At 52.9% G+C, this 23,404-nt stretch overlaps 2 protein-coding genes across 6 annotated transcripts; one reads left to right on the top strand and one right to left on the bottom strand.

Moving 5' to 3' along the window:
- Nucleotides 1–108: 108 nt before the first annotated feature.
- SH2B1 (SH2B adaptor protein 1) lies at nucleotides 109–8,252 on the bottom strand. Of its 5 annotated transcripts, none has more exons than XM_060284341.2 (11): nucleotides 8,162–8,234; nucleotides 6,548–6,575; nucleotides 5,174–6,201; nucleotides 4,817–4,918; nucleotides 4,498–4,589; nucleotides 4,210–4,385; nucleotides 2,360–2,563; nucleotides 1,938–2,149; nucleotides 1,634–1,805; nucleotides 1,070–1,169; nucleotides 726–890 (listed from the first exon to the last, which is right to left on the bottom strand). In XM_060284341.2, the coding sequence occupies exons 1-11, from the start codon at nucleotides 8,165–8,167 to the stop codon at nucleotides 872–874; spliced, it is 2,139 nt and encodes a 712-aa protein (XP_060140324.2). In that variant the 5' UTR covers nucleotides 8,168–8,234; the 3' UTR covers nucleotides 726–871. The 5 variants fall into 5 exon arrangements, with proteins under 5 accessions (XP_069899646.1, XP_060140321.1, XP_060140319.2 ...); XM_060284340.2 differs by having other exon boundaries at nucleotides 751–890; nucleotides 1,578–1,805; nucleotides 8,162–8,235; XM_070043545.1 differs by lacking the exon at nucleotides 1,070–1,169 and having other exon boundaries at nucleotides 109–890; nucleotides 8,162–8,232.
- A 10,049-nt stretch (nucleotides 8,253–18,301) lies between these two features.
- On the top strand, nucleotides 18,302–21,760 carry TUFM (Tu translation elongation factor, mitochondrial). Its single transcript, XM_030871641.3, has 10 exons — nucleotides 18,302–18,458; nucleotides 18,561–18,755; nucleotides 19,228–19,394; nucleotides 19,611–19,715; nucleotides 19,807–19,971; nucleotides 20,119–20,251; nucleotides 20,335–20,439; nucleotides 20,539–20,690; nucleotides 20,780–20,899; nucleotides 21,378–21,760. The coding sequence occupies exons 1-10, from the start codon at nucleotides 18,362–18,364 to the stop codon at nucleotides 21,549–21,551; spliced, it is 1,413 nt and encodes a 470-aa protein (XP_030727501.1). The 5' UTR covers nucleotides 18,302–18,361; the 3' UTR covers nucleotides 21,552–21,760.
- The last annotated feature ends 1,644 nt before the right edge of the window (nucleotides 21,761–23,404 follow it).

The following is a 23,404-nucleotide window of genomic DNA, read 5'->3' as shown; positions in this document are numbered from 1 at the left end:
CCCTCCAGTCTCTCAGCTCTGGTGCTCGCAACACTGAGTGGGCTGCCTTCCTGACCCACCTGTCCCAGTCCCCACTGCAAAAACTGGTCAGAGCCATCACGATGGAACTGAGATAAACCCTTTTATTTATTTATGCTTCTCCATTTTGTTTAAAACAACAAGAACAACCACCTTAATATAACTGACAGCCCTTCCCCCTCACCCTTCCTTGGGCTGAGGAGTGGTTAATGGGGAAATGGCCCCCAGGGATGGGGCTGACCATAAGAGCCCCTTGGGGAGGTAATGGAGCCTGAATCCCCTGCCCAGGGGACGGGGCACCTGTAGTGTATGAACTGGGGAGTTAGCAGGGCTCTTGAACCTTTTTGTACCAACATGTATGCCCTTAGCCGTCAAGGGTCACGAAGCATGTGGGGAGGGGATTCCCACTGCTCCTCTATGTCCCTGCCCAGCCCCAATCCCACGAACTGAGGGCTGGGGAGCAAGAAGAGTGGAGAAAGGGTGGGGTAGGGTATCTCACACGAAGGAGTACTGGTTATTTATGGCTCTGGGATGGCCCCCTTCTTCTCCATCGCCCCCTAGTGGTAACTGCTGGAGCTGCAGCATCAGGGTTACCCCGGGGGCCCCACTAGATCCAGCGCCTCCCTGGGCCTCCGTGCCTGGTGCTATGGCCTCTTCCATTTCAACCACGGGGACCAGCTCAACCACGGGGACCAGCTCTTCCTGGACCCCTCCACTGCCCGCTTTCTCTTTCTCTTGCCTCTCTTTGGCTGCTGCGGCTGTTGCTGCCGCCACTTCTGGCGCCCCCGACGCCTCTTCTGCCCCAGGATGTGGGGGATCTGTCCATGAAGGGGGTTCAGGGGGCTGGGGTGGGTCATGGGAGGTGCTCGGTTCTGGATAGGAATGGTAAGAAGACAGACTGATTGTGGAGGGAGGCGAGCTCTTGTAGCAGCCCCCCCTTCACTCATCCCCCCAGGAGCCATGTGCTGTCTCCCCCGTATCCCATCTCCTGAGCAACCCCCATCCATGGAAGATGGATCATGGGCGGCGGTGAGAGGAGGACCACACTTACACACAGTCACTCGCTCCGAAGGGCATGAGGGTGGAGGAGGCATCGGGGTAGCATCGATCTCCCTCGCACACCCCTGCATGGCTCCCGGCCTGCTCCCGGCCTGGGGGGGGGGGAGGGGCAACGTGGGGACAGATGGGACGTTGGGGTGGGGAAAAGGGAGAGATCAGACAGGGACATCAGACATCAAGGGAGGAGGGAGGGGGATCAGACCGAGCACCCCCAAGAAGGGCAGGCCCAAGGCAAGGTTGTGATGAAAGGCAAAGACAAGGCCAGGGAGGATGGATCTAGGAGACAGACAAACGATGGAACAGACGGTCCGATGGAATGGGAATGCGCCAACCCAGCTCTCCACTTCCTCCCGGCTCCAGCACGGAGCGCCCTGCCTTCCTACATCCCCGTGTACTCCTTTCCCCAAGAAACCCAGCACACAGGAAGCTTCTCTACCCCTCTCTCCCTGACAAAGCCTCTCCTCCTCAAGCCCCCCGCCCCGTCTTTCTGGCACACACACCTCCTCACTTCTTGGGTGCACGGGCACCTCCTCCCCTGCAGACCTGCTCTGCTCACCCTGCTGTCGCTGGGAGGACACGACATAGCTGACAAGGACAACGTCACTGGAGCCTCCGGACTCCAGAGGGATGGGGTGCATCCGGAAATGCTCGAGCATATCAAAAATGGACTGGAACCACAGGTGCTGAACCCGGCACTGACCTTCCTCATTCAGCGAGAGACGCAGGTGCTGAGGGCAGGATGAGTGGGGTAAAGCAGGAGCCCGAACCCCGCCAGTCACAGAACCCTTCTCCCCTGATGGCAGCGCTCCCCACTCTACCCGCAGGCCCACTGCCTACAGCGGAGCCTTCTCCTCACTCACCTTGGCCTTGCCCTGGAAGTTGAAAGTGAGGACATATTCACCCCGTCTCGTTTCACTCTGACGTACCAGGAAAACGCCATGGGAGCCGGTACCTCCAGCCAGCACTAACTGGGCGGCCTTGAGTCGAGAGAGCATCCCGTGGAACCAAGGATACCCTGAGAGGGGCTGATCCCCCTCACCTCCCTCTGGCTCTCCCTGGAACAGTAACGACCCTTCAGGAAAGAGAGAGGGAAGGAGACTGAGGTGTCAGGGAAGCCTCCCTCATCCTGGGAAATGACAAGCCTTGCTTTCCCCTCATATGTCACTCCCCATCTGTTCCCCCACCAGCCCCCCAGGTCAGATCCCTCAGGATCCCAAGACAAGAGTTTCAGGCAGGTGGTCAACCAGGCTTGGAGGCAGACACACACTCACACCTCTGGTACCTGTGGCTGTTTCCGGAGTGTCCAGGGGTGGGTAGGGGGCCGAGAGGGGATGAACTGTCCCTGCCGGGGGTCCCTCTTCAATGGGGATACGGGGGGGCAACTCTGGGGGAAGCAGTTCCATTGAGTCAAAATGGGAGGCGGCAATGGAGGCGGAACTGGGGGAGATGGACGCCGAGGGGCGGTCTGAGAGGCCCCCATATGCCCCTGGGAAAAAAAAAAAAAAGAGGAGGGCAAAATTGAGCTCGAGAAGCTACTCTTTGGGAGGATTGGTCTGCTTGGCCCACTTCCCCACCAGCCAGGTTACCCTGGGTACACTGGTGGTCAGCTGGCTGAAATGCTGAATCTTTCTTCAGGCACTGAGCCCTGATTGTTATCAATGACTCCTAACTTATGCTTCACGCATTGCTGAAGGACTGCAGTTATTCCAACAAGGTCCTAGAATCCTAATGTGCCTACATCTCTTCTGAATCAACAGCTGAAATTACAGCTATAGTTGCAGAGGTGGGGATGGGGGTGGGTAGAATCCCTCAAATATTTTCACATTAAAAAGGGGTCCTTTTTTTGCCTGCAGGACAAAACCCCCAACTCTGAGAGGCATCAAAGATTCTCCTTCTGTGAATCCTCCCAACCTAACCAACCTGATCTTCAGATTAACTTGTATTCTCGTGTCCTCCGCTTTAACCCAATTATCCCGTCTAATTTTTCCAGCTCTCCGGGGCTCTCCCTATCTCAGGTCTCTGCTCTCCTAGCTTCTCCAAGCCACGTTCTTTTCTCACCTCGCCTGTGTAGAATTCCCCATCTATCCCACCTCCCATGATTCTCTTCCTCCTCTGAGCTCCCGAGGCTTCCTGCTGGTGCCGCTCAAAGGACACTAAGCACAGGGTCTCCTTTTGGGAGTCCTGCTTTTTAGAGGGAGTGATGTCTTGCCAACTCCGCTAGACTGTGAGCCCACAGGGCAGCTCTGAGCTCCTCATCCTGCCCCAGAGCCTAACAGAGGGTCGAGGATGTACTGGGGCGCTCCTCAATGTCTGCTGAGCGGCAGGCGTGAGCCTACAGGCACGTCGTACATAATCAGTGCTCCAAGGATGGGAATATGCGGAGTGCAGAGTGCCATGGTTCAGGCAACAAGCTGGCATAGCCGCTGTCTTTGTCAGTGACTCTCAGATGCCCTCAGAAATGCCATTTCTCCTCTCTGCTCTTAGCTGCCTGAGAAACGAGGAGATTGGAATGGACGACCTGTAAGGTCCGTTCTGGCTCTTAAGAGTCTTTAATTCATTTGTTTACTCATTGCATACAGCCTGTGTGCTAGGACAGTGAAACTGAAGCTCGGAATGGAGGATCCGAAAAAAAGGGTGTAGTGGAGTCTAGAAAGGTGAGCTGGGGCCAGGTAGACACATCTTTGTGTGTTTATGTACGTGGGCAGCATACACGTGTGTTTAAAAGTAGGGAGTCAAAAGAAAATCTAGTACTGTCAACATGTGCACAGAGATGCAGAGTAGGAACAAAACAAAGATATGTACAAAGCGTTCTGGAAGCTCTGGAGAAGAGAACCATTACCTCTAGCCAGAGTGGTGGCTGGCATAAGGCTTCCAGAAAAGGGGACAAGGCCGGGCATAGAAGGCTGGAGAGGAGCTGGCCTGGGGTTCGTGTGGGGCTGGTGATGGTGATGGTTCTAAACTGTAAACTGTGGTCAGGCACGTTCGGGGACAAAAGTCAGACATTTGGTCGTGGCAGCTGAGGAGCAGGCATGGGGTGCACAGCAGAGCCTGGAGAGAGGGGCTGGGCCTGATGGCCAGGGCTCTTGCGTGGCGGGTCCCGAGGTTCACAGCTCTCTAAGGCTCCACCCTTACCCTGCGAAAGGCGGTCACTGCTCTCGCTGGGCCCCAGCAGCAGCCCCTGGCTGGGCAGACTCTCCGAGTGATTCAGGCAGGGCAGCTCCAGGCTGTCCGTGTTCTCCCTTGTCAGGAATGAGGTCCCAGGGGCCAGGGGGAGGGTCATGGGGCGGGGACTGGTAGCAGGGCAGGGTCTGCAGAGACAGGGAAAACGGTGCTGGGAGGAAAGTCACCAGGTGAGAGGCAAAAGGCTGCTCACCACCCTCACCCCCTGGTCCCCTCAGTGACAGAAGACGGGCTCCTCACCCTGGGCTCAGGCATTCTTGGATGTCAGACACCCAGGCCTTCACGTGTAGAGCATCAGCTGTCTCCAGGATATACTCCGAGGGGCCTTCCACCTATGGGGACAAGAGGAGGCCCACAGGCCACTTCCAGGTCTCGAGGCCTTAATTCACCCCCAACAGGAACAAGCACACCCTCCCTCTCACCCCTCGTCCCAGAAAAGCTGCCGCCCCAGGGACACACGGTCAAGGTACCTGGCATATGTGCCCCTCCTTGCATCAGTATCCCTTGCCTCAATGTGCTAAGAGTGCTCCAAGTGGACAGGGGAGCCCAGGGCTCCTACCTTAACCACAAACGTGTTCTCCCGGTCAGGCATCTCCAGGGCTGTGGTTGTCCGCACGTCGGTGATCGCAGAGCAGGGAATGCTAAGTCGAGGCCGAGACGCCTACGTCGGGGGAGAACAAGATCCAGACTTTTGGTGTGCAGAGACCAGCTTTCCTTTCCCTCGAGATTCATCTTTCCCTCCACACCCCAAGGGAGTTAGACAAATAGCACTACTTTCTCTGTCCTGCCCACACTAGGAACCCAGAGTCAGGAGCTAGCTTTAAAAATCCAAGTAAGCAAAGCTAGGCATGTGGGCCACGTCCCCAGCGCTCAATCCCTCACTCCCGGTCACCCACCCTCCTCCTCTGGCCCTCACCTTGGGTGGTACAAAGAACTCCAGACGGCTTCCTCCTCCTCCTTCTCCTTCACTTCGAAGCAGCAAGCGACACTTCTGCCACTGAGGTTGCCCTCCTCCCCCTGAGGTAGGCCCCGCTGCCCCTCCTCCCCGGCCCACTCCAGCTGGGTCAGGGGCTGCCTCTTCAGCCCCCATGAAACTCAGCAGCTCTTCCCTCTGCACCACGCCTCCTCCATCCTTCAAGGTCCCCCCTCCCCGACTGAGTCTCAGCCTCTCAAAACGGTGAGTCCATCTGTCCCCAGGGGATGTTCCATCGCTAACCAGTCCCCTACCAATGGTCCCAGCCCCGCCAGAGGAGTTGGAATTGCTGTTTCCACCTAATACTGGGGGGCCCGATGAGGTCTCTAGGGGCCCCGCTGGGGAGGGAGGGTCACCAGTCCCCCGCCACTGCAGGATGCCGCGGACTGAACCACGGACCGAGCGACCCACTGAGCGGAGGGAGAAGCGTTTCTTTAGCTTCGGCTTCGAGGAGGTTGTAGAAGAGGAAGAGACTGAGGAAGGGAGGGGGCCGGCCAGGTCCTCAGATGATCGAGAAGGGCCCAGCACAGCCAGGGGCCCGCCCACCCTGCAGCTCTCAAGGGACAGGTCCTGTGGCGGGATCTCCACACCAGGACTCAGAGGAGCCAGGATGGGTGGCGAGAGGGAGCCGGAGGCCCGGGCCACCTCGGCTTCAAAGTGCTGCAGGAAGAGCTCAGCAAAACGGCGGGAGAAGGCAGCCTCGGCCCCAGGCCCTGCGTATTGGGGGTGGGAGGCCAGGTAGAGGCGAAAACGGCGGGCAAAATCCAGGGCAGCCGCCCGGGCGTGGGACTCGCAGAACTCCCGCCAACTCGGGGGAGGGGGTGGGGGCAAGGGGGGAGGGGAGGGCGAGGTCCCATCCTCCGGGGAAGGGGCACCATTCATGATGGCCCCCAGGAGGTGGAGAGGGGGAGCCTGTGGGGAGGGGCAGCAAAGAGGGAAGCAGCCAGAAGACACAGGGTGAGCGGCAGCAGCTGCAGAAGGAAGAGGCACATACATCGAGTCACTGCTGAGGTGGGACCGGGGCCAGAGCCCCACCCCGAGCCAGACTCCCTCCTCTGGTCTAGACTCCTCAAGAGAGCAACGGGGCTGAACACCACGCTGCCACCCTTCCCTTCCCCAGATCCTCGTGCCCCACCACTCCCAGGTCTAGCCTGCACCCACTCTGCTGCCTCCCCAGTCCACTCTCCCTGGCTTCAGCTCCAGGTGTGGTGGACGGCTGTGCAGCACCTTCCTCTAAAAGGTACTCGTCCACGTCACCTCCCTTCTCTAAAACCATCCTTCAATATTTATTACGTGCCTCCCATGTGCCGTTCTTACCTTTCCCCGCGAGAGGTTTTAACAACCTCTGTAATAGATGAGGAACCCGAAGCTCAGAAAAAGTTTCAGAACTCCAAGTCTACTGTTCTTCCCACCGCACAGTCCTGACTGCACCAGCCTCAGTCACCGCCCCTCACTGCCCCAGCTCTCAGGGGAGCTAGGCCTGCAGAGCTTAGAGACCCTGCCTCATGCACTCCCGAGGTCCATCTCTGAGGAGGGAGGCTGCTCATTAAGGAGGATGGATGGATGACCGATTCAAACAACTGTCTTGAAAGCCGACCCCAGGGCCCAGCACCCAAGCACTGTTGTCAAGGAGGCTTGGAATGCCCAGAGCCCACTTCTTTGGTGCCCCTCCAGGCGGGGGCCCAGAGGCAGCAGCACCAGGTGAGGACAGACTGTGGGTTGGGTCCGGGCAAGTCTCTGCTGGCCCCAAAGTAAATAAAATATAACAGGAAGCTGGGGCCTTGGATTTTTCACCTCCCTCTTCTCTCACAGGGGAGCGTGCCCTAAAGGCTGGTTAGCCTGATGGTTAAGGCCACAGGTTCTGGAGTTAGGCTTAGGATGAAATTCCATCTCTGCCACCTATTAGCTGTGTGATCGTGAACAAATTGCATGTCCTCTCCGAGCTTCAGTTTTCGTATCTATAAAACAGAGCTAATGATCTCTAACCCCTAAAATTGTTGGGAGAATTAAACAGAACATGTCCCTGCTTGACACAAAGTAAGCACACAATAAATGACTTGCCGTTATTACTATCTTTATGGGTTCCAATTTTCTCAAAGAGAAATCAGCGAAAGGAAGAGCCTTCCCAACGTCTTACAACTAGCAAGTGGCAGAGCTGGGCATGGAATTTACAACCCATGGCTCTTCTGTTAGTGTTCCTCCCCCATATTATACTGGGAGATGACTGGCACCAAGAATGGGGTGAAAGCAGTTCAGGCAAATCTCCCCAAACCCCAGACTCCTGCTCAGACCCGCGGTCAGCGCCCCCTCCCCTTTCTCCTTGACCTAGACCCTACACACTCAGATGGCTCCAACCATAGGGACAATTCCAAACCAACGAGAAGACGCCAGGAGATGAAAGAGTCATGGAGCACGGGGGAACCGAGCCAAGAGGTGCAGACACAGCAGAGAGACCAATCTCCAAGCAGAGGCCACCTCAGCTCACACCGGCCGACCCAACCCGCTGCACCACAGGCAGACCCAGCCCCCTTCAGGCCCGCTGACCCTGCGGCTCCTGAGCTGGTGACTCAATTTCTCTTCTGCCAAGTAGGACTCAGGCACCTTTTCCCAGTGCACCTGCCTCTCGGCTCAGTTCTGATATTTCCCGAAGGGCGGGTGGTGGAGCGTGCAGGCTCCGCTCCTGGCTCGGACCCTCCGGACCCGGTGGTCAACCCACTCCGACCCGACCCTCCTCCCTGGACACCCTCTACCCGCCCATTCCCCGGGGCCGCAGCCTCCAGGGAAGCAGCCCGCTCTGCTGCACTCTCCGGGGCCGGGCGCCCCTCCTGCCTCTAGCCCCCCACGCCCGCCCCCACCCAAGGCTCCTCGCAGGCGCCGGGTCGCGGAGAGGGAAGAGGGACTTGAAGAGGGGGGTTCCGGTTCCGGTCCCACCTGCATCTCGGTCCCCGCGGTTAGCTCCGGCGGCGGCGGCAGCTCCCGCTCCCTGCCCCACCCCCCGCCTCCGCGACTAGCTCCCAGCCCGGTTCTGCGCAGGCGCCGGGACCCCCTTTTTCCCGTCACCGAAGGAAGTGACCATAGAGAAGACCGAGGAGAAGGAAGGGCACGTTCACACTCACTTCCGCCATCCTCCCATTCCGTGCCACCCTTCCAGAGTTGAGAAGGTGGGAGTCTCGGAGTGCTCAGTGACTTCTCCAGTTGCGCCTAAAAGGGACCGCAGAAGCAGCCATAGGACGGGGTTGGGTCCCACCAGAGCGTCCTCCCAGAGGAAAGTCGGGACAGTAGGGAGCAGTCAACCATAGAGAAGGCACCTTAGGGGAATAGAATCCCGAGGCCCTGATGAAGGCTAGAGGAGCCACCGGTACCGGAAACCAGCGAGTTGAGAAGGCTTTTTGAAGGGCCTGCTGTAGCCTAGAGCGCCCAGCCGGGCTGCAGACGGGTTCGAGGACACCGCCCCCAAAGAGCTGGGGGAGGGAAGATGCGGGTGACCTTGATGAGGCCCTGCGAGGAGGCGGAGCCTGAACTTACGACCTTGGCTTCTCTGAGGAAAGTACTGGAGGTTCTAGGAGGTTCCAGCTCTGAACTGGGAAATAAAGGTTGTGGGGGCAGGAATAATGAGGTCAGTTTGGTGCATGTCTGTGGGACGTCAGGAGGCAGGTGGACATACAGTCTGGAGCTGAGGAGAGACATCAAGGCCAGATACAGAAATTGAGACTCATTAAGGTGTAGTAGAGGGCAGTCGAAATCATGAGCACGATGAGATCCTAATCGATCAGGCCTCTCACTGACCCAGCTCCAACTGGCCTAAGCAATAAGGGAGTCTTTTGGCTCAAGCCATTGAAAAGAATGGATCAAGCTTCTTCAGGAACAGCTAAATAAAAGGGCCAAAAGATATTGGGAACCTGTGCTTCACCTCTAGGCTGAGCTCTCCCCATGCCTCTCTTAGTGGCAAAATGGATTTCCATAGCTCCAAACTTAAGTCCCAGTAGCTTAGCAACTCTCGTAGGAGCATGTCTTTTTCTCTGAGATTTGCAGTAAAATTTCCAGAACTGACTTTAGCTGATTGGCTTGGATCATGTGCTTATCCTGAAACCCAAAGGCCTCGTGACCCACGAGATTGGAGATGGATAAATGCCCTGACTCACACAAGGATGTTTGAGGCTGAGGCTACTGTATGGAGTTGGAAAAAATCATTGTGGAAGGGCAAGTTCTGGCCTAACCAGCCTTTGTCCCCATCTCTACCCCAGATCTAACCAAATTAACATCAGCTCCCAGATGGCCTTTGTTAAGGTCTTCATCACCGTCTTTGTCAATTCCATCTTCCAGTTCAGAAAAAGATGTCAATGGAAAGGCCTCTAGTTCCGTGATCACCCCCCACTCCTCCCTGATACTCTTAATACCCTTTCTCTGTAGTTGGCCCATCCTTGTCCAGGAGAGAGAAAAGGTGAGGAATACAGAAAGGTAAGGGGCTGGTGATGATGGGTTTGGTTTGGAAATGTGTCTAAGCTGTCCAATAAAACTTTCTGCAATGACTGAAATGTTCTGTATTAGTACTGCCTAGTTTGGTAGGCACTAGCCACATGTAGCTTTTAAGCACTTGAAATGTGGCTAATGTGACTAAGGAACTGAAGTTTTCTTTTCTTTTTCTTTTTTTTTGTGCCATGCTGCACGGCTTGCAGGATCTTAGCTCCCTGACCAGGGATTGAACCTGGGCCATGGCAGTGAAAGCGTCAACTCCTAGCCACTGGACCGCCAGGGAATTCCCGGAACCGAAGTTTTCATTTTAATTAATTAAAATAGCCACATGTGCCTAATGACTACTGTATTGGTGTAAGAGGTGCCTGTAGGCAACTAGGTGGAGCTGTCCAGCAGAGATGGCTCTACAGCCTCAGCTGCACAAGGTAGTGTGGTCGTGATCAGACATGAGGAGTGGTTAAAGCCATGGACACGAATGAGATCATCCCAGTAATATATGTAGAGAGAAGAGAGCCTGAAATCTAATTCTGGGGGGAAAGCCACATGTAACAGGCAGGCAAAGAAAGAGAAGTACAAAGTGCTGAGATGTTGTCTTGGGTAAGATTTTCCAGAAGCATACTCTGCGATGAGAATTTTTGTGCAAGTGATTTATTTAAAAAGTGCTACCAGGAGAAACTAGTAAAGGAGTGGGAGAAGCAGGAGAGGAAACCAAGCAAACATGTGATCTCAGGAAGAGAGTAGTTCAGCTTGATTCCTCCCTCAAGGGAGCCCTGGATGTAAGTTGTCCCTCAGATTTATCCAGAAACAAGGGAGCTGGGCCTTTCATATACCAACATCCCTCAGCTGTAGACTAGGGCTTCCCCTGGGAGATGTCAATTCTCAGGCACTTCGTCAAAGCAAAGACTCCAGTAGCCTGAGGACAGTACTCAAAAAAAAAAAAAAATCTGGAAGGTCTAATTATTTGGAAGAAAAACCACACACCAAAGACCAGGGGGTGTGGGAATACAGTGTGTGTGTGTGGGGGGGGATTGGGCAAACACTTCACACACAAATGACAAAAGAGGGATCCATGGTACTGGGCACTGTCATTGTCTCCTATAGAATACACTGACTTAGATTCCTTGGTCACTTTGTTGAGAGTATCTTTAGGGAAGTGAAAAGGAAGCAGAAGCCAATGGTAGTGGACTGAGGAATGAATGGAAGGTGAACACGTGGGAGGAGGAATGCTTAGAGCTGCCCTACAATTTGGCCAAAAAGGGAAGGAGAGAGATACGGAGGGCTGCAATTTTAGAGGGTGGAAAGGTTTGCTTGTTTGTTTCAATCCTGAGGGAAACCTGATTATGTCTGAAGTCCTAGGGGAAAGGAGCCAGTAGAAAGGATGGTAATTGAAGGAGTGAAGTTTGGGGAAGGTGGGAAGGATGGATCCAGGGCCCAGGTTAAGCCAAGGTATTAATATGAAAGGGAAAACACTTCTTCCTCCTTACGAACAGGGGATGTAATACTCAGGATTCTTTCAGTTACAAGTAATAGGAACACCCCCCCACCCCGTTTAAGTAGTTTAAACATGAAAAGAGGGGGAGTTTATTGGTTTACAGAATTTAAAAACCAGAGGTAGAATGATGTTAGGCATGGCTGGAGCCAGCCACAGGCTCAAACGATGTCCATCTGAACTTGCTCTCTGTCTCTTAGCTCTGCTTTCCTCTGGACTGTCTTCCTCCTCAGGCAGGTTTTCCCCTCATAGATAGCAAGATGGCCACCAGAATTCCAAGCTTACACTCTACCAGCTTCATAATCCTAGCAGAAGAAGATCATAGCTTTCCCAGTAATTCCAGCGAGTGCAATAGGGTTGTGTCTCATCATCTCAGCTTAGGTCACCCAATGCCTATCTATCGTATAATAAAGAATTTGGTCTTTGTCCCATGTTCCTGGCACAGAGCTTTTAAAATACTTGGAATTTCCTCAGTGACAGATGTGCCTGTTATTCGTGAGCCCCTCAGGTCACACCCGAGTTTCTGCTGACAAGCTGACTAATGGCAAGCCCCTCATAGCTTCAGGATGGGGTCACCAGAAACACCAACTTTGTGATTAGACGGTTGGGATTTTGAGCCAGTTTGACCTCCAGGGAGGGGAGGGGACTTGGAGATTGAGTTCAGTCACATGACAGTGATTTAATCAATCATGCCTAAGTAATGAAACCCCTAATAAAAACTTTGGACACTGAAGCTCAGTGGGGCTTCCTGGTGGGTGAATACACTGACGTGTCGGGGGGGTGGGGGTGATGTGCCCAGATTCTATGTCTCTGTGGACCCTCCTGGACCTCTCCCTACGTAGCTCTTCATTTAGCTGTTCCTGACTTGTATCCTTTATTATAAAATGTAATCATAATTGTAATCGTAAGTATAGTGCCTTCCTGCATTCTGAGTTGTTCTAGTAAATTATCAAACCTGACGGGGGTCATGGGAAACTCCCAGATCCGTAGGCAGTTGACCAGAAGTAGAGATGGCTGGGGGACCCCACTTGCAGGTGGCATCTGAAGTGGGTGCGGTCTTGTGAAGGAGTGAGCCCTTAACTTGCAGGGCCTGTGCTAACTCTGGGCAGTCAGTGCCAGAACTGCACTTCAGTACACCAGTGAGGGTTGAAACAGAATACTAACGCTGAACAGACACTTGTGACTATGAGAAATAGATTATGCTGACTGGTAAACACTGGATCACGGACCTATCACCTGAGGTTGGGATGGGCTCAGCTCCAATCAAACTCCATGGACTGAGCATGGCGGAGGCTGGCTCTTCAAAGGAAAACTGGAGTCTCTGACTGAAGGGGAAGTGGTTGCTTGTGGGCTTCTTCTGGAGGTCATCTTGACCCTCCCCCACCCCAAGAGATGGAAATTTCTCTTATTTTGTCCTATTTTCTGGGATGTCAAATTCAACCTTGGTGCTTTGACCAGAACCTCCTACCCTCCAAGCAAATCATGCTTTGCTCAATCAGGACATTCTGACAGCTGAAGAACTCCACCTTTACTCAGGTTCTGCCTCTGCTACTGCACGCACCATTTCCCCTAATTCTGCCAATCTTCCTCCCTCTGGTTTCAGGCTTCAAAGTGTAGCCTCCTCTAGGAAGCCATGCATGACTAACACACCTAGGTTGCCACTCAAGTGCCTTTTACTTAGGAGTTTTTGTGTGACATTCACAAAGTGTTTCCAACTGGAATGTCTCCAGTCACATCTGAGTGACATGAGTGTGATAAGCGTTCTGCGTTTGGAAGGGCATCCAGGGCCAGTATGGGAGGGCTAGGACTGGATGCAGAGAGGAGACGGGGGCAGTGGTCCAGGAGAGGGCTGAGGCTGACCTGGCCAAGGCAGTGCAGTGCGGTTAGTTCCAAGGAGAACGTCCAGAAAGATTTCTGAGGAGACACTGCCAGGCTGGCTGGTGGGGAAGAGTGAAGGATGCCCTTGAGCTTCCAATAAGTTTGTTGAGTGACACCAACAACAAGGCTCTGGGTCCTAGTCCCCAATTTGCCACTAAATTGTGGGTCACCCCAGAACCTATTTCAATTATAGCAGACCCCATCTCCTTTTAGAAGTTAGAGCTACAAAAGGTCTTAGAGATCATCAGGTTTAACCTCTTCACTCATCCCCACTTTACAGATAATAAAGCAGAAGCCCCAGAAGTTCCAGTGACTCACCTTTATTTTTTAAATGAACGTGAATACAGAATTTGCCTTCCATCGAAGACATCGAGAAACTTAAGCCCAACACAGTGCTTAACTGAACGCTCAACTGAAATTATTCAACAAATTCTTCTTTCAACAAATACTTCTTCACCTAAGCATTAGGCACTGTTCCTAGAGTGAAAAATAAGTTCTTACTGTCAGCAGCTGATGAGACAGAAAAAAAAAAAAATCAAAAAACCAAACCCCCAAAACAAGCAAACTACTGAGATAATTTTGGATATTTAGATGCTATGAAGAAAATCAAAGAGGACCATTGATAAGAGAGTGACAGAAGAGGTGACATCTGAGGTGGGAAGATGAGAAGGAACAAGCTGTGGGGAAATCTCCAGGGAAGAGCATTCCAGGGAGAGGGAAGAACATTTGCAAAGACCCTGAGGTAGAAGCAATGGTGGATGTTTGTGGAACAGAAGGATGGCCAGTGTGGCTGGGAGAGAGTGAGAGGAAAATAGTACTGAGATGGGAGTCAAAGAGGTGGGCAGAAGCCAGATCATGCATCTTGTGGGCCACAGGGAGGACTCTGGGTTTTTTTTTTTAATAGTAGGTTTATTGAGATATAATTCACCTGCCATACAGTTCAGCCATTTTAAAGCAGGAGTTTGGATTTTATTCTAAGTGTAATAAGGAGTCACTGAGGGAGGATTCATTTCTGAATCACATTTAAAGATTGATCTGGCTGCTGTGTGGAGGATGGATTTGACAGGTATTGAGAATAAGGACAGAAGCTGGGAAACCCACTGGAGAGGTCATGAGGTAACCTAGGGGAGAGGTGATCCCGGTTTGAACCACAGTATTGACAGTGGAGATAGAAGTGGCCACACTGAGCCTTATTTTGGAGACAGAACAAGTGGGACTGGGTAACGGATAGATGTCAGATAAGGGGAAAGGAGAAAGGTGGTGTCATTTATTCGGATGTGTAGGGAGACTGTGGGAGAATACAGAGAGTCCGGTTTTGGATATGTTAGGTTCATAGCATCACAGTGGTAGCACCCTTCGGTTTGGAAGGCTCATTAATACAGTTCAAGTGTAAACATGCACAGAGGCCTACTGTGGCCAGGCACAGAGTATACGGAGATAAAGGAAGCCCAGTCCTTGCCCTACTCAAGTCACTCAGTCTCAGACAAGTGAAACCAAGAAATATGTCTCAGGGTACCAAGTGCTGTAAGGCAGACTTATCTGTTAGGGTGTATTTGGCTGCAAGTAAGAGACAACTCTGACACAGTCTGGCTTAAACAATAAAGACATTTGTTATCTCACACCATGAGGAGTCCAGACTTCTAAGATCCTCTTCGCTTCGCCCTCTTCTGGATTTTGGCTTCATCATGGACTGGGAGCACGATGGGCACAGTAGTTCCAGGCTTCCCATCCAGACCCAACAACTTCCAGAATCTGAAGGATGTCCATCTCACCAGTGTCTCCTTAAAAGTGAGGGATCCTCTCCTAGAAGCCCTCCCCAAGGTAGATATCCTCTTACCAATCACTAGCCCCAAAGGAATCACACACGTAACCCTAAACAAACCCCCTGGCAAGGAGAATAAGACCAGCAGAAGTGGGCTAGCCCTGTCAGGATTTATTCCTGGAACTGGGGAAAGGGCCACCTGAACAAAATCAGGGTCCTGACTGCAGGAAGATGGAAAAAATAGTTGTTAAGCGGGAGCTCAAAGTGTCTGTCATAGAGCAGAATGAATGCACTGCTGGGGAGACCAAGAAGGTCGTTTGATTTCAAGAGCATCTTTTTTAAAGAGTTCAAGATTCTGCACAAAAAACTTCTTTAACTGTAATCACATAAAAGAAATGTTTGCAAGAAAAATCTCTCCTTCTCCAAGCAAATTACAGCCTCCTAAAATCAGAATTGTTTTCCACTTTGTCCCCACTCCCACCTTGTACACGTACTATTTTTTTTTATAGGGGCCAAACTTCTTTCATTTAACACTGCTCACAGGCATTTTCACAGGTGGCTGGCTCTTGTCTCTGCAACCCTGAGCCCAACATTTCATCTAGTGGCTAGGCCAAAATTTATGCTACTGTATCCACGTACTGGGTATTTGTATTCATTCTGCTCTTTCACTGTGGTATTGGTCATAAGCATGGCTGGACATCTGGAGAAATTCCCTGCTATCAGTCTTGTTCTTACAACAAAGTTAGAAAAATACATCCCTCAGCCTCCTCTGATACAAGAACACTGGAATATGATGATCTAAACTTCTCCAGACACATCCACGTGAGCCTTTGAATTTGCCTGGCTTTGGGGGGAGGAGAGAAGGTCACTTTCTTTCTTTTTTTTTTTGCGGTACGGGGGCCTCTCACTGTCGTGGCCTCTCCCGTTGCGGAGCACAGGCTCCGGACGTGCAGGCTCAGCAGCCATGGCTCACGGGCCCAGCCGCTCCGTGGCATGTGGGATCTTCCCAGACCGGGGCACGAACCCATGTCCCCTGCATGAGCAGGCAGACTCTCAACCACTGTGCCACCAGGGAAGCCCAGAGAGAAGGTCACTTTCTTGATGCAAAAGCGGCTTCAGTGCCATAAGCCGTCACTGTTACAGGTAAGTCTAAGTTCTGGCATTTAGTGTTTGGTGGCAGTGGCAGTAGCAGCGGTTTTCTTATCAGATCAGTTCTATGGCTTAGGAGCCATTTCTGCAGCCTGCCCCACAAGTCTATAAGCTGCCTACCACTTTTTTTTGTTATTTATTGATTTGTTTATTTGGCTGCATCGGCCTTTAGTCGCAGCATGAGGGATCTTTTGTTGTGGCAAGTGGGCTCTTCACTGCGGCACACGGGCTTCTCTCTAGTTGTGGTGCGTGGGCTCAGTAGTTGTGGCACGCGGGCTTAGTTGCCCCGTAGCATGTGTGATATTAGTTCCCTCACAAGGGATCAAACCTGCGTCCCCTGCACTGGAAGGCAGATTCTTAACCACTGGACCACCAGGGAAGTCCCAAGCTGCCTACCACTTTTAAACAAATCCCTTTCTTCTCAAACCAGCCCCTGTAAATTCTGTTATCTGTAAATCAAGACTCCTGACTATTACAGAGGATGCTACACTCAATAGCTCTACAAGAAATTCTCTCCCTTTGGACTCTTTTCCGGGCACTGTGTTTTGCAAATTTCAATCATTCATGTTCACCTCTCCCCAAATTTGCCATATATTCATACCACCCATTTTACCTACCAAGTATTGTTTTTCAAATTGATTCATTTTTTCAACTCAATATTTACAATGCCAGTCTTTCTGTCAAACTAATACACATTAAAATAAATACAGCACCACTAAAATAGTAAGCATCAGTTCAAGTACCAACCCCCAAAATCTCACATCCTGGTGGCAGACAATAGTGTCTTAGGAAATTCCCAGGAGTGACTGAGGTACAGGCTGGGGACAAAGAGAACCCTTTTATACTGTACCAACCCTTCGTAAGCAGAGCTGATGGGTTTGGAGGGCCAGGAGGACAGAATTCTTAGCAAGTTTCTCATTGTAAAATGACAGTTAAATTATAGTACAGTGCAGTGGCTAAGTGCACACTCTTTTGGAGGTTAGCTGTGTTGGGCTCCTTGGTCACCCTATGTTCAGTTTTCTCATTGTTAAAATGAGGTAAATAATGGCTCCTATTACACACGATAACACTGGGAGCATTGAATGTGAACCAATATGAAGCATTTCCACAACGTCTGTTCCATAAAAGTCTCTAATTCTGAGTTTCCCAAACTCCTCTGAGTTTAACAAGGGTGTTTGTGTGTGTTAAAAATATAGTTTCCTTGCCTATGCCCAGACACTACTGAATCATAATCTCCAAGGGAGGAATTAAGGAATCTATTTGAAACAGACACCGTCAATTGAGCCTTAGGCTCTGATGCGTTTCGGAAACATCAATCAAGGTTAAGCAGCTGCTATTATCATCCCAGGGTGATGAGATGATGGATGTGAAAGTTAAAGGTCATCCTTGCACTCATTCATTCAGTCAACAGACATTTATTGAGTACTCACTGAGTGCCCCGCCCCGTGGTAGGAGCCAGGGACGCAGCGGGAACAAGAAAGACTCAGGCTGCCCTTAAAGGCACTAGAAGTTTGTCTCTCACCTGGTCATCTATAAAATCGGGTGGGTGGAAAGACGATCGAGGGAATTACTCTCTGGGCTGCTGAGGGTCCACAAGGGTGGACGGCAAACTTTGTCGCCTCAGGCTGTGAGCCAGGAGCGAGGGTATTTGAGGGTCAAAGACTGTGGGACCTGGAGGCTTCTGGAGCCCTTTTCTGTCTCTTGCCCAGCTCATTTCCTCTCAGAGCCAGATGTCAGCATCTCCTTATGAAGTAGATACTACTATTCCCATTTTACAGATAAGAAAACAAAGGCTTAGCGGAGAGATGGGTCATACTAGAGCCCCACCTCCGAAAGATTCCCAGGACGGTCTTCCTCAGCCAGGCCGCAGGGCCTGGTCCTACCTCCAGCTGCGACACACGGCCGCCAGATCTGTCGCCAAACCCGCGCAGTGGGTCGCACTCCACGGGGTTCGGGGCCAGGACGCTCCGGAATCATCCACGCCGGGACAACCGCTTCTGCCTCAAGGACGACGGGACCGCGCCTCCAGACCTGGCCTCGCCCTCCCACGCTAAGTGCCAGCACAGCTCGCCGCCCTGGGAACTACAACGCCCATGAGCCTCCGGGGCGCAGGTGCGCTGTGGGACGCTCCACATCGCCCCCCGGTGCCACCAGAGAGAACTGCGTGGGCCCTGAGCCCGCGAGGCCCGAGGGCGCCTTGGAAACCTTCTCTACCCTCACCCAGCCGAGAGCCATCAGTACCTTCCTGGACGTCTTACGTCCCGCGCCCGGAAGTTGACGGGGCCATAGAGACTGGGGGCTAGAAACTCCCAGACTTGCCCTCTCGGCCCTCACTTCCGCCGGAAGCGACTTCCATCCACAGTTGTCCTTTGCTTACTGCATGCGCCGCCGCCAGTGCCCGGTACACACTAGTCCGGGCATCAGTACGACCACAATGGCGGCCTCGACGGTGCTGCGCGCGACGCCCCTCTTCAGCGGTGAGGGGGCGGGGGGGGCGATTGCGGCCCGGGTTCACGTGGGTTCTTCGGGAGCGGCCGGGCTCAGACCAGCGCCCTGACTCCAAGCCTCTGCCCCGGCAGGTCTCGGCGCCGGCCCGACCCCACTGCTGAAGGGCCTTTTGCGGCCGCTGAAGGGCCCGGCATTGCCCCTCTTGTGCCGCGGCCTGGCTGTGGAGGCCAAGAAGATCTATGTGCGCGACAAGCCCCATGTAAACGTGGGTACCATTGGCCATGTAGACCACGGCAAGACCACACTGACCGCGGCCATCACGAAAAGTAAGCAGGGTTGGGGTGGAGGCTTCCGGCAGCGCCTGCTCTGCTGGCGGGACCTGGAGCCAGGGAGGTGGGACCCGCGGAGAGGCTGCTAGAGGTGTTTAGTGTGACCCCAGGCGCCGGAACTCGGGCGGACAGTAGGTTGCAGCATGCAGGAAACAGATTTCCCGTAGACATGAAGAAGTTTGTGATGCATAAATTGGGGGACCCCGAATGGCCTACCTCCAGCCCTGGGGACTGCCGTGTAAGCAGAGGTGTTACCCTAGAGAAGTCACAGGGATGGCCCTTGAGGCCCTATAACCTTTCTTTCTGACCTGAAGTTACCTCTGCTCCAGGAGTTGAAGGAGGGCGTCTCGGAAGCCTGCTTCTCCCAGACTGTCCTTTGTATAGGTAGGAGGGGCCCAGGGGTGTGGCCTGAGCCCCTCCTCTACCTGTGGAACTTTAGCTGAAATGTGTGTTCCCTCCCTTCCGTTAGTTTTAGCCGAGGGAGGTGGGGCCAAATTTAAGAAATACGAGGAGATTGACAACGCCCCGGAGGAGCGAGCCCGAGGTATCACAATCAATGCCGCCCATGTGGAGTACAGCACCGCTGCGCGCCACTACGCCCACACTGACTGTCCCGGTCATGCAGACTACGTTAAGGTGGGAGCTGCTGGGGACAGGGCCTGGAACTGCCCCCGCCTCGGGAAAAATGTTAGGCTTGTGGGGAGGAGGTTAAGATACTTGAGATGTATGGTTTTGAGATCATGGATCTGTGGGCCTGGCCAGTCACAGCAGGTGGTAAGGAGGTGGCTGGGGAGCTGAGGAGGTCACTGACCTACACTGAGTGTTTCCTCTCCTCTCCTCTCCTCTCCCTAGAATATGATTACAGGCACAGCCCCCCTCGACGGCTGCATCCTGGTGGTGGCAGCCAACGATGGCCCCATGCCCCAGACCCGAGAACACTTATTACTGGCCAAACAGGTACCCAGAGCCTGGGTACGGGTGGAAGGAGGAAGGGGGCGCGGCGTTGGGCCACTCGGGACACCATCTCTATGTCTTTCCCCACCTACAGATAGGAGTAGAGCATGTGGTGGTGTATGTGAACAAGGCGGATGCTGTGCAGGACTCTGAGATGGTGGAGCTGGTGGAGCTGGAGATCAGGGAACTGCTCACTGAGTTGGGCTACAAAGGGGAGGAGACTCCGATCATCGTTGGCTCTGCCCTCTGTGCCCTTGAGGTGAGGGCGGGGTCGGGCAGGAGCTGCTGCTGGCTGGGGATGGGGCTGGATGGGTGTCAGAGCTCTACTCTGAGTCTGGAGACTGGCTCTTGGCAAGTAAGAGGAGCAGAATGGAAGTTTCAGCGTCCTGTCACCTCCCGCTCATAGCAACGTGACCCTGAGCTAGGCCTGAAGTCTGTGCAGAAGCTGCTGGATGCTGTGGACACTCACATCACAGTGCCCACCCGGGACCTGGAGAAGCCTTTCCTGCTGCCTGTAGAGTCAGTGTACTCTATCCCCGGTGAGGACCCTGCTCATTTGCACTCCCTTCCCCTCACAGAAGCTTCACCCGGGATCCCTGATATCCTGTCCTGTTTCTCCCAGGCCGGGGCACGGTGGTGACAGGCACACTAGAGCGTGGCATTTTGAAGAGGGGAGATGAGTGTGAGTTCCTGGGACATAGCAAGAATATTCGCAGTGTGGTGACAGGTACAGAAGGAAGCCTTGGGACACAGGGGCTCCAGGATTACCCCTCCCCTCGCAGACCCCTTGTGCCTTCCCTCTGCCCCACACCCTCCTCCCTCCTAGGAATCGAGATGTTCCACAAGAGCCTGGAGAGGGCAGAGGCAGGCGACAACCTTGGGGCCCTGGTCCGCGGCTTGAAGCGGGAGGACCTGAGGCGTGGCCTGGTCATGGCCAAGCCAGGTTCCATCCAGCCCCACCAGAAGGTGGAGGCACAGGTGAGGGCTCCCTGCGATGGTGGGCAGGCACTGTGGAGAGGCTCGGTGCTTCCAGCCACGCCCAGCTCCACCGTCGTTTTCTCTCACAGGTGTACATTCTCAGTAAGGAGGAGGGTGGCCGCCACAAGCCCTTTGTATCCCACTTCATGCCTGTCATGTTCTCCCTGACTTGGGACATGGCCTGTCGGGTTGTCCTGCCTCCAGGGAAGGTACGATGTATATGACGGCGTGGGGGACTTTTCCCTCCTAAAGAGAAGCTGGCTGATGATGCAGGTGGAACTGGTGACGGAAGGGCCTGGATCAGTGGATTTAGGGGGAATGAGTCCTCATCCAGTATTCCTTAGCTTTGGTAGCATTTACCCACAAAGATTTCCCAGAAAAGTTCCTGTGGTTGAGAGTTCCAGTGTATTTTACATAAGGGCTCAGAGAAGCCCTGTAACTAAGAAACTTGTATAACCCAAAATTCCCTAAACATTTTTTTCTCAAGAAAAATGTTAGCAACACTAATCACCAGTCCTTTCCTGCCTTTGCGTATGCTGTTTGCATGTGCCTAACGGCTGGGATGAAGGTATCCCCAGAAGGAATCGTCACCCTGCTTCATTTTCCCATACCTTTAACCTCGTTGGTAGCAAATAGGGAATGGAGGCACCCTGAAGAACATGAGTGGTCCTTGTCTCTGCCCTCCAGGAGCTTGCCATGCCCGGGGAGGACCTGAAGCTCACCCTAATCCTGCGGCAGCCAATGATCTTAGAAAAAGGCCACCGTTTCACCCTGCGAGATGGCAACCGGACCATCGGCACTGGCCTCGTCACTGACACGCCAGCCATGACTGAGGCGGACAAGAACATCAAGTGGAGCTGAGTCTGGACCTCTGCTGGGGCTGTCTTGTGTGGCTGCCCTGGCCAGTGTTCTTTCCTGCCTCTCGTGCCCCCTTCTCAGGGCAGAGCCTGCAGCCCAGCCGAGTTGCGGCTAGACTGACACTTCCCCTGGCCAGAGGGCCACGTGGCCGGCCAGGTGAGGTAGGTCAATAAACTGTTCTGTGAATAGAAAGCTAGTTTGTTTGCCTTGTGTCGTTTGTACACACTGGTGAGGATGAGGAATATAAAAATGGAGCTGGAGCTTCCCTGGTGGTGCAGTGGGTGAGAGTCCGCCTGCCGATGCAGAGGACGCGGGTTCGTGCCCCGGTCCGGGAAGATCCCACGTGCCGCGGAGCAGCTAGGCCCGTGTGCCATGGCCGCTGAGCCTGCGCGTCCGGAGCCTGTGCTCCGCAACGGGAGAGGCCGCAGCAGCGAGAGGCCTGCGAACCGCAAAAAAGAAAAAAAAAAAAAAAAAAATGGAGCTGGACACATAGCTTGGGAGATCCCTGAGCCATTTGAACTGAGATCACCTCTCTAGCCTCAAGAGTTTATCTATGGTACAGGGTGGAAAAGCTCCTGTCTTAAAGCTGTCACCACTGCCGTGACAACTTGAGAAAAGGCAGAGAAGCTGAATTAGGATTGGAAGCTATTCTGTGAGCTTTGTCTGATTGCCTAGCAAAACGCTACATATAATAGGCTATATTTTGGATATCCTACTGGGAGATACCGGGAAAGTGGTTGTAGCTTGGGCCCAGTTCAGGTGCCACACCCACCTGGTTTCCTCTGAGTAGTTAGGCTGTTAATGTCTAGCTGCCTTTATTTAAGCTTGATACTGGGAACTGCATCTTACCCAGCACATAAAATACACTTGGTAAATACATAATTTGCTTGATGGGTTACCACCACCATATCACTAATTCCAAACAGGAGTGAGAAACTATAGCATATCCTGCTGGGAACAATCAATCATAACTGAAGTTATGGTTACTGAAAGTGAATAAAATATTTTGTCCAAGTTAAAAAAAAAATTATAGCATGAAAGTTTCATTTTCAACATTTACTTATATTTAACATTAATAAGGTCTGTTTATCAAATACACAGGGAGTAAAATGCTGAGATTTGGGGGAATTCCGCGGCAGTCCAGTGGTTAGGACTCTGCTTTCACTGCCCAGGGCCAGGGTTCAATCCCTGGTCGGGGAACTGAGATACCACAAGCTGCATGGCACGGCCCAAAAGAAAAAAGTGCTGCGACTTATAAAAACTTGAAATTACCGGTCAGATGCTGACCCCCAACAAAAAAGGTAACATTCAGCAGGGATTAATGGGCACCCTTTCAAACTTGGATCCTGACAAATGAGTATATTCAGGACCGACAACCTGTTCACAAGCAGCTCAGAAGGGAGGGTGGTCTTGGGCCCAACCTGAGAGCTGTTTTGAAAAAGCCTGATCGGTGATTCCAGAACGAGGCAAACTTGAGAGGACAAAGGAACTTCATGAAAAGTACTGTCCAACAGTAAAGCGAGGTTACTTGTTTTACCCTCTTCAGTGTCCAAGGTGAGGCTGAAGGGTTTCTCAGGATTCCTGACGGAGGGGGAGGCTTAGTTCCCTTCCAACTTCAAGACTTCTGCTCTTAGGAATAAATTATCATCAGAAGGGCTACTCAGGAATGCCTGCAATTACACCTCTCCCAGGACTACAGAAACCTGTCTCCATCTGCACTGCAAACATCAGGAGCCCAATTGAAGGCTTTCCTGCTCCTGTTTCTTCCATCATGGGCTGCCTCCCAACCCCAACGGATGGCCCCAGGACAGCTCCAGTCACTTGGAACCCCACACCAGCCCGTTTCTAACAGCCAG

Source organism: Globicephala melas, chromosome 15, assembly GCF_963455315.2.
Source record: "Globicephala melas chromosome 15, mGloMel1.2, whole genome shotgun sequence".
In the NCBI taxonomy this organism is placed as follows: Eukaryota; Metazoa; Chordata; class Mammalia; order Artiodactyla; family Delphinidae; genus Globicephala; species Globicephala melas.
The sequence above is the reverse complement of the archived record's forward strand: the minus strand, read 5'-3'. Positions and strand labels throughout refer to the sequence as shown.

Bases quoted from the DNA above. Each gene is read 5' to 3' on its own strand.
- SH2B1 (XM_070043545.1), bottom strand. The intron at 6,202-6,547 runs GTAAGAACGGCA...TTCCTTCTGCAG, and splicing joins AAAACCTCTCGCGGGGAAAG to CTGCTGCCGCTCACCCTGTG. The intron at 4,386-4,497 runs GTGAGGAGCCCG...CTGTCTCTGCAG, and splicing joins CAAGAATGCCTGAGCCCAGG to ACCCTGCCCTGCTACCAGTC.
- TUFM (XM_030871641.3), top strand. From the start codon at position 18,362: ATGCGCCGCCGCCAGTGCCCGGTACACACTAGTCCGGGCATCAGTACG. The intron at 19,716-19,806 runs GTACCCAGAGCC...CCCCACCTACAG, and splicing joins ACTTATTACTGGCCAAACAG to ATAGGAGTAGAGCATGTGGT. The intron at 20,900-21,377 runs GTACGATGTATA...TCTGCCCTCCAG, and splicing joins TTGTCCTGCCTCCAGGGAAG to GAGCTTGCCATGCCCGGGGA.